This window comes from Anopheles aquasalis, chromosome 3, assembly GCF_943734665.1.
Source record: "Anopheles aquasalis chromosome 3, idAnoAquaMG_Q_19, whole genome shotgun sequence".
In the NCBI taxonomy this organism is placed as follows: domain Eukaryota; kingdom Metazoa; phylum Arthropoda; class Insecta; order Diptera; family Culicidae; genus Anopheles; species Anopheles aquasalis.
This window is the reverse complement of record NC_064878.1, coordinates 4332501-4342500: the sequence shown is the minus strand read 5'-3', so window position 1 is coordinate 4342500 and position 10000 is coordinate 4332501. Positions and strand designations below refer to the sequence as shown.

The window sequence follows — 10000 nt, the reverse complement described above, 5'->3', positions numbered from 1 at the left end:
GCAAATGCAGCGAAGCTATTCGTTCATCTAGGAGGTGGGATAACGAACACAGCCTGCTTTTAGGAACGTAGGGAATCTTTGCTGGCACAATTGCTAGACTGACTATCTAAGCTAGCCATAGCTAATTGCTATGCTATTACTGAGACATCGCTAATTTAATCGATCATTTCTTTTGTTTGTTTTTTTCATTTATTTTCAATGCGAGAAGCAGTAATAAGAGATCGCAGATGGATTTGCTGCAATAATAGCGGTGCATGCAACTAACTAATGTAAGTCAACCGGTGCAACTGTTTTTCGTTTCTACTGCGACTTGAACGCTTGATCCAAGATTAATTACGGCTCCGGCCTTGTCCACGGCCCTGTCCCTTACCTTCCGGAGGGCCACGTTGACCATCCTGACCTCCCTGGCCCTGACCCTGTCCACCGTTATCCTGCCCCTGTCCCTGGGCGGACCGACGGTTGCGAATAGCGGCATACACCTGCCGACGGCCACCACCACCGGGCGGTTGCTGGTTATCGTGGTGCTCCTGGGACTCGGGAGCGGCACGTCGCATGCGGATTCCATCCAGCCCGTCAAACAAGCCCTCAAACGCTGGTTTCTCGTCAAACGATTCCAGCTCACCGATCGCGCTCAACTTTACGTCCGGTTTCCGTTGATCCGCTGCAGCATAGTTCTGTGGAAGCCAATGCAAAACAACGTGAGTTGAGCTGGACAATCCGACGCCGGTCAGTACCTTACCAACAGGAGCAGGGCATTCACGAGCACGACCAGTGACACGACCGTGAATCCATTCATCTTTACAATTTTGTTCCTCGGTAACGTTGCCGCCGTTTGAAAGATGAAGTTTCTGTAGCCCTTTAGTACACCGGTTGGTGCCGTTTTATACTTACATCCGTGCCCGTTGATAGGTATCAATCGTTCCCGGTGACTGTGACAAATGTTGCACTTCCTCAGGCAAAAAGCGGACACACAAATCTTGATGTTCCGCCACACCTATGCGGAAATGATGTGCAACGGTTGTTGGAGCTTTGATGATAGTATCTATAATGCGCGTTCCGTCATTTGTGTCCAGCCTAGGTGCTACTTTGTGGTGAAGCGTTAGTAGCGAATCAAACATGCGATCAAAGCGCATGTTTTGCATGTTCACATCACATTGTTGCTCATTTTATTGTTCAGCCCCGAGCGCAATCAAAACAGGCGTTTTATATGGAACGTAGTTTTTGGCAGAAGATTACTTACCAATTGACCAGACTATAACCGGGAATGATGAAATAATAGATACTTGTGCTTACCTACTCATTTCATTTGACCTCTTTTCCTACCACGTGACATGTTGTACATCGAACGGAAATCGAATCGTTGTCGAACAGGGATGGCGACGCAAACAAATTTCGCGCCTAGCGGTAAGACTCGTACGGATCAGCCACGAGCTGCAGATTGTTTGTTCGCTCCCCCCCCCCCCCCCCCCAATCAGAATAAGTTCCTAGAAGCAGTCAATGCTAGAGCGCGTAGATATCACGTTTTCGCTATTGCACAACTAGACTCGACCTTGTTTTCGTCGCTGGAGGAGCTATTGGCACAAGTGTTCAGTAGTAGAATGGCGTGGCCTCGAAGATTCAAACTAGAGCCATCGGAGCAATCCACTTTCCGCGAATTGGCGTGAAAACCAGCACATAAGGCTCCTTTGGATTGCCAGTTTGAGGTGTTTATTACGACGAGGCGATTGCTAACGCCTACGGGTGTTCGATATCGCCTCGAGGGGAATACTTTAAGGTGCTTTTTTTTAGATCACATTGCACCGCCAATGTTATCTAAATGACCACCAATACCCAGCTAAACGCCTGAGGCGTTTTTTAACGTCTCACTGGAATAAGCCCCCTAGTCTCATTGGTTTGGTGGGGGAGCTATTGTAGCAGGTGTCCACCAGCTGTCCTATTGGCACGTTGGAAGCTTCGAAGCATACGCAGAAAGCTGGCGAATTCTGAGAAACAGCCAACGTATCAGCTATGTGCCTTAGTATCTAAGACCTGCAGCCGTATTCACTGTATGGAGCTAGACAGAGAGATGTAAAAAGAGGGATGATAACTGAAAACAGATGTCCAATTTTGGTATAAAATTGCGTCCGATGTAGGGCTTATCAATCAATAGCTCTTCAAACTGTTCAGTGGTCTGAAGGATGAAGCAAAGTATGAAGCTTATCTTGTTGGCGTTGGTGCTCTTCTGCGGATATTTTGCCAAGGCTCAGGACGAGGAGGCCTCCGACCCTGGAAAGGATGAGATCCAAAACGGCACCAACCAGCTAGAATCTAAAAGAGCTGGTCGGATGAGCTTTTCAGCCATTGTCGCAATTGCAGACTATCCGTACGTAGTATCAGTGATAATAACAGACGGTACAGGATCCACCATTTACCTAGCCGGAACGATAATAAGCGACAACCACGTCCTCACCACGGCATCCGCTTTGGAAATAGATACTATCCAATCGGGAATCGCGTCGGTAAGTGATGGCAACAAATCGAAAAGCTACAACTAATTCCCATTCCTTTGACTTCACTTCATTTCCCAGATTACAATCCGCGCCGGCAGTAAGTACCAAGATATGGAAGGATTCACTTTCGACACACAAGGCTACCAAAAGCACAACCTATACAATCCATCGACTAGTGAGAACGATTTAGCTGTTATAACCATCAAGGGCAGCTTCAGTGGAAAAGCAAATGTAACATCCCTAGCGGTAGCGAAAAGTGAGATTCCATATGTAGTAGGAAGCCCAACAAAATGCGTTACCCTTGGATGGGGCTACACGGACAGAGGTGACAAAATTACTGATCTTAGACGAGCCAAATACAACCTTATGGCCAATTCGACCTGTACAAGGGTTTTCGGAGGTCCAGTGCCTGCCTCGTGAGTACAACATTCCATCGCAACCCCCTTCGAATGACTATGGTATTGAAGTATTTTTCCATTTTTATGATTGCAGATTAGATTGCGCTGAAGTTGATAGCGGTTTTGCTTGCAAGGACGTAGGCAGCCCTTTGGTGTGCAACGATAGCTTATACGGGATGCAGCTTCAATCGTGCTTTAACGGCGTGGCTAAAGTTGTGAAAATACCGTCTGCCACGATCCAATCGTTCCTGGCCCCGTACCTACCAGTCCCAGGGAGTCCTCGACGAAAAAATTACGTGTCATGCCCATGACCATCATGCTAAAGACACGAAACATGTAAACACAAGGTGACCACCATGCAGTCGAAGATAGCTTCTGCTGATCACCTGGTTGTGACAACGGAATAAACCCAGCTAAGTAAGCAATGCAGACAAGTGTTCCCCCTCTCAATGTATGTAGATCACGTATTTCATCCGAAAATCTATCTGTGTGTCTGTAACACTCGTAAAAGTTTTTGTAAAATAGGACACAAAAAGAATTAAACCCGTTAAACTACCCCACTGAACCCAACTGACAACCCGCTCTTCCATGAAAAAATCTTCTAAACCAAGCTCGCCAGATTAACTCCTACCGTATCACGCGGAGGACATTTTGCCATGTCATTGACACTCGTAGGAATCAGCCACGAGCCTCGCCCCAATACGGAAAAAAGTTCCAACGAGCAAGCGGTTTGCTATAGGCCGTCTCAAACCTAGACTCAAACCAGGATTCGTCGCTGGAGGAGCTATTGGCACAAGTGTTCAGTAGTAGAGTGGCGTGGCCTTGAAGATTCAAACTAGAGCCATCGGAGCAATCCACTTTCCGCGAATTGGCGTGAAAACCAGCACATAAGGCTCCTTTGGATTGCCAGTTTGGGGTGTTTATTACGACGAGGCGATTGCTAACGCCTACGGGCGTTCGATATCGCCTCGAGGGGAATACTTTAAGCTTTTTTTAGATCACATTGCACCGCCAATGTTATCTAAATGACCACCAATACCCAGCTAAACGCCTGAGGCGTTTTTTAACGTCTCACTGGAATAAGCCCCCTAGTCTCATTGGTTTGGTGGGGGAGCAATTGTAGCAGGTGTCCACCAGCTGTCCTATTGGCACGTTGGAAGCTTCGAAGCATACGCAGAAAGCTGGCGAATTCTGAGAAACAGCCAACGTATCAGCTATGTACCTTAGTATCTAAGACCTGCAGCCGTATTCACTGTATGGAGCTAGACAGAGAGATGTAAAAAGAGAGATGATAACTGAAAACAGATGTCCAATATTGGTATAAAATTGCGTCCCATGAGAGCTTATCAATCAGTTACTTTTCAAAGTGTCCAGTGGTCTGAAGGATGAAGCAAAGTGTAAATCTTATCTTGTTGGCGTTGATGCTGTTCTGCGCATATTGTGCGAAGGCTCAGGACGAGGAGACCTCCGATCCTGCAAATGATGCGGAATCTACAGCAAATTTCCCCGATGAGAATGGCATCAACCGGGTAGAAACTAAAAGAGCTGGTCGCTTCACCGGCGGCGTCCAGTCCGCAATTGCAGACTATCCGTACGTAGTTTCGGTAATAGTGACAAGCGGATCAGGATATCCGTATTATAGAGTCGGCGCCATAATAAGCGACACCCAAGTCATCACTGCAGCATCAAGTTTCACAAATTTTATCAGTGGGATCGCATCGGTAAGCGAAGAAATTAAATCGAAGAGACGTACAGTACCTGATCCGCAACCACTTGACTTTACTTCATTCATTAGGTTACAATCCGTGCGGGCAGTGTTTACAAGGATAAGGGCGGATTCACTTTTCCCGTTTCCAAGCGTGAAACTCATCCGCTTTATAATGACACGACCAATGAGAACGATATGGCTGTTTTAACTATAACGGGCAACTTCAGCGGGAATGCAAATGTGGCACCTATTACGGTAGCGACGAGTGAGATACCTTTTTCGACGGCAAACCCTACGACCTGTGTTGTTCTGGGATGGGGCATGTCTAGTACTTTTACCGAGATAACTTTGCTGAGCCGAGCCGATTACAAGCTCGCTTCCGATGCGACATGTATAGCGAAATTCGGTGGCACTATGCCTGCTTCGTGAGTATAACATCGCATGGAAACCCCTTTGAATGGCAGATAAATATTATTTTTCCCCATTTTTCTGATTGCAGGCTCACATGCGCTGAATCCGTGTCAGGATATCTTTGCTACGATACCATTGGTTTTCCGCTAGTGTGCAATAACCAGTTGTACGGTTTTTATCCAGGCCCAGAGATGTGCACGGCAGGCGCCTTGCAATTTACCAAGTTACCTGCTGCCAGTTTAAAATCGTTCCTCGCTCCAAACCTTCCAGTAACAGCGAGCCAACCAGCTCCTCGAAAAAACTACGTGTCGTGTCCATGAAAAAATGGCTAAAGACACGAAACATGTTAACCGCAGTGAGTTCAGCTTGATGTTAACGATTACCGTTTGCTGATCACCTGCCGATATGACAACGGAATACTAACCTAACTAGTAAACCCAGCCAAGTAAGCAAAGCAGACAAGTGTTCCCTCTCTCAATGTATGTAGATTACGTATTTCATCCGAAAATCTATCTGTGTGTCTGTAACACTCGTAAATGTTTTCGTAAACTAGAACACAAGAAGAATTAAACCCGTTAAACTATCTCACTGAACCCAACTGACCACCCGCTCTTCCATGAAAAAATGTTTTAAAATAAGGTTGCCAGATGAACTACTCCCGTATCACGCAGAGGACATTTTGCCATGTTATTGATACTCGTAGCTAACAGCCACCAGCCTCGCCCCAATACGGAAAAAAGTTCCGACGAACAAGCGGTTTGCTATAGGCCGTCTCAAACCTAGACTCAATCATGGATTCGATAGCAGCTATTGGCACAAGTGTTCAGCAGTAGAACGGTCTCGAAGGTTCGAACAAGAACAAACAGGCCCAACGAATTCCCGTGAAATAAGGAGGAGACCAGCACATGCTAGATCCCCCGCTGGGTTTCACGCTTCAATTCCTAGAATTATTTCCTTAGAAGCCTTCGTCTCTTTGGTTTGGTTGGGGTTGAGGTGTTGGTACAAGTGTCCACCAGCTGTCCCATCGACATGTTCGAAGTTTCCAGACTTACGCAGCGGTAGGTAGCGAATTCTGTGAAACAACCAACGACTCAACTCTAACCCTCTGCCCTCAAGACCCAGCCACAGCCGTATCCAATGCATGAAGGTAGACAGAGGGATGTAAAAAAAGAGAAGATAACGGAAAACAGATGTTCCATTTTGGCATAAATTTTCAATCTGTTACTTTTCAAAGTGTCCAGTGTTTTCAAGGATCAAGCAAAGTGTGAATCTTAACTGGCTGGTAGTGCTGTTCTTTTCGTATTATACCAAGGCCCAAGCTGAGGAACCCACCGATTCTGGAAGTGATGCGGAATCTAGCGCGAAGTTTTCATATCCCAACGTGCTAAGCGCTAAAAGGGCCGCTCGCATGGGAAGCCAAGCGCGAAAGTCACTCGGATTTTAATCCATCAACTTATCATACGATGTGGCCCCTTCTCTTTAACAAACCCGAGAAACTTTGTTGTGCTGAATTTGGGGCAGAGATGACTGTTTGTCGCCTAGCGATGCGACAGTTGAGTAAACCCGGCGATGCAAGCAATCAAGCAATGTGTTTCCTCTCCACCTATAATCACTTAGATTCATCCGAAAACTATTATCTGTAACATTCGCAGCACACCAGCGATGTGGAAGGGTTTTTCATAAACGTACGTAGTAGAATTTTTTGAATCCCTCTCAGGCTTTCGGATGAAACCATAACTAAGCTAAAGTAGGTGAATATATATGTATATGTATGTATATACGTATAATAATATATTTCCACTGTCGAATCAACGTCGAAAAGCTACCTTATTCACGGTTTTAAAGATCACCAAAAAAACGCAACAACTAAAATACAGCAGCATTTTGCCCAGGACATCATATAAAAAAAACACCAATCCACCTGCCATCGGAGTCACATTGGTTTAGTAAAAATAAAACGAAAACAGAAACTCTAACGTTAGACTATCTGACTCCTAGAGACTAGCACACTGTAAGTGCTGCTTGAAAGAACCTGTTAAAAGTCTATTGTGCTATCGAACCACACGCCCACCAAGCGTGATTCCTGACTTTGGCCGGTGTATTGTGTATGTGGAATACTTTGCGCATGCCCGATTAGCTACTGCTTGCGGCGGTGCTACACTATTGCATTATAATGACTGTTTCTCGGCAGTTCTCCGCACCGGTATCGCACACATTGGACAGATGTGCTAGACAGGAGTGTCACATACAAAAGAGATGCAAAGTAAATATGAAAGCAGCCACGCTGGGTTATTTTGAGGGGATTGTGCTGTTGGAGCGAGCACGTCTACCGTAAGTTAGTGGTTATACAAAGGATGTTTTATGCCGTTTTGGTTCAATGGGTTTTATGGGTTACATATGCGTGTAAGCTTTCCTGGGGCTAATTTTTGTTAGCTGTTCAACCAATTTCGCACTGTCTCTCTTCAGCTTCTTCCTTCCAGCAATTCGATCATTCGATAATCTTTGTTTCGTATGTGTATCATTTCGTTATCTCTCATCAATTACATCACGATTGTTTTCATATTACTAGGAAACAAAAAAAGATTACACCACTCCCCATTTCTGTATCTATAACCTCTCGCTCGCTAAACTCGTGCTTTTGCAAAACACTATTTTCGTTCAACCATCACTTGTAGACATTCCAAGATTCTGTTCACTGCAGGGCCGAGTGAAACAAGAACATTCGCTTTCACTAATTTCTTAGTTTTCTAGTTACTCTCTCTCTCTCTCTTTTTTCTCATGATTCTAGTTTTTTTTCAGTTCGTTTCGAATTTTATCATTCTTTCCAATCTAACATCGCACACAATGCATTCAAGTGGCCTGCTGCTTGACATCATTTCCATGATACGCATCTCAAGCGGAACCGGTAAAAGTTACAACAATAAGTTTGACCTACAGATAGGAACGGAAGCGAAATAGGCACCAGATCATGCTTAAACATTGCACTGCGTATGGTAGACTGTAAAGTTAAAGCAAAGAGACGGAGCGTTCTCAACGGTTTAAGAGGTCGGTGGTTCGAAGCGAGAGCGTGAAAATTAATCTCAACAGTTTCATAAACTAAACGGACATTGTGACATACCGAGCATGGAACAGACTAGAGAATGATTCCACGCAATAGACTGCAAAGCACTAACGTAACTTTTAGCACCACATGCTTATATAGGATCTTGACATACAGAAAATCGTTCTTTTTTCCATTTCGTTCGCTGGCTGTGTGAGTTCATTCACCAAACAGCGTAAGAGAATGATTGTGTTCGCACTAGCGAGCTTTCTTGGTTCGCATATATTGTTTATGTCCTTGACAGACTTCGAGCAGTCCTACGATCTACCTTCTCGTTTCCGTAACTCAACTAACAGAATATCGCATTCCTATACGAAGAGCATAAAGTGAGCTGCATGGTTCGCTTTTAAAATGGAACTAATACTAACCATACATTCTGAAGACACTATCCGTAGTACGGTAGAATGAATAATATTAACCAAGACTATAACATGCGCTAAATAAGATGTGCCCCCTAACACACTCAACTAATTCTGAGTAACATGACGCAAATAACCTACGACTGTACGACTAATCAACTATCACGTAACGTTCATAGAGAGGAAATACTTTACAAAAACCAAAAACCCTAACCCTAGACCGCTGAAATCGTCTCGTTCTTGTCTCGTTGAGGCGTCAATGATAGTGAAGCGTTTAAAAGCGTAATCAAACTGTGTTTCACCCAACTATTCCTAATAGCGCCCTGTGTCTAACCTAAGATCTGCCTTTTCCGAATCTATACCCCTTCCAATGGTGGGTATAATGGTTACTTGCTAAAAGGATCCTCATGAATGTTCTTCTAAAACTACAAAATCTACTACCACAACTGGTGAGATATTTCCATCATTTTTTAGCCGACCACTAAACAAGCGGATATTCTTTCACAGTCTGGTAGTGCCGCAGTCTCTCTCAAGGGGCATTCGGAATTCGTTCGTTGCACTTCGCGAGCACTGGGGGTCGGGCCAAACAATATAATCTAATAATAATCTATTTAAACAATAGAGACAACTACTTGATGTTCCTCTTACTCATGAGATCGATGTCGATCGTAATCACTGCTAATGGTGCATTCTCTTCCCTGTTTCCGATCTACGCGTTCATGTTAACCACGAAACAAGCGTTCGGTGGACAGCTTTTAATAACTATATGATGAGCGTATAGCGTGTGTGTGGCGTATGTGGATGCGACTCAATGATAGTCAAAAAGAAATCTGCATTGCATTACTCGTCAAACTTACAACAGAGATGCTAAACAAACAACTAACGTTACAAATCAATTCTTTTCCATTAATTCCTCTCCTTATCCGATGTTTTTCCCCCACCGGACGGTATTCTCATTTCAGCGCACTTTGTGAATTGTAAAACAATGAAAGCAGCACGCACTTGTGCGGCGATTGATAGAAAATTGATAGAAACTCGATCACTGTTCTTCGTTTCTTGCTAATCCCTAATCGGAACTTTTGACAAACACACGCACAATTACAATTGTCAGCATTTTACTGTGTGATCGAGAAGACAAAAATTGATACTAACGATAACGTAAAAGCCCATCGCATCGCATCGTTTGGAAACAATTGCTAAAACAGCTACGCTGTGCATGGTGATACAGTCGACTTAGCGCAATCGGAACAAGGGTGACCTCTCTTTTTCCCTCGTTCTCTCATTTATCGTATTTCTCGGCATTAATTGATGTAATAATCGCCATCGAGATCTTCGCTCGATTCCGTCGACGTCAGTGTCCAGCGATTGTTGACATCGCAGTCATTCGGATCACCGAGAGTCTGATTGTAGGCAGCACCGCGCAAGTTGGCATTGCTACTATTGCTGACCGCGCCTTGATAGAGTCGGGCACCTCCGCCAATGTTAACGACACCACTGTGATACGATTGTGACCTCAGAACGGAGCTGAAAATAAA

At 44.7% G+C, this 10000-nt stretch overlaps 2 protein-coding genes across 4 annotated transcripts in view; both read right to left on the bottom strand.

Moving 5' to 3' along the window:
- Positions 1-149: 149 nt before the first annotated feature.
- On the bottom strand, positions 150-845 carry LOC126575723 (uncharacterized). Its single transcript, XM_050236566.1, has 2 exons — positions 740-845; positions 150-674 (listed from the first exon to the last, which is right to left on the bottom strand). The coding sequence occupies exons 1-2, from the start codon at positions 794-796 to the stop codon at positions 330-332; spliced, it is 402 nt and encodes a 133-aa protein (XP_050092523.1). The 5' UTR covers positions 797-845; the 3' UTR covers positions 150-329.
- A 5917-nt stretch (positions 846-6762) lies between these two features.
- The window catches only part of LOC126575426 (uncharacterized), a 24238-nt gene continuing 21000 nt past the window's right edge, over positions 6763-10000 (bottom strand). For 2 of the 3 annotated variants that reach the window (XM_050236115.1, XM_050236116.1), the window contains one exon: positions 6763-9989. In XM_050236115.1, the coding sequence (XP_050092072.1) occupies positions 9767-9989 (223 nt within the window). In that variant the 3' untranslated portion in view covers positions 6763-9766. The remainder of the gene's footprint in view (positions 9990-10000) is intronic. The other variant, XM_050236118.1, reaches the window with a different exon arrangement.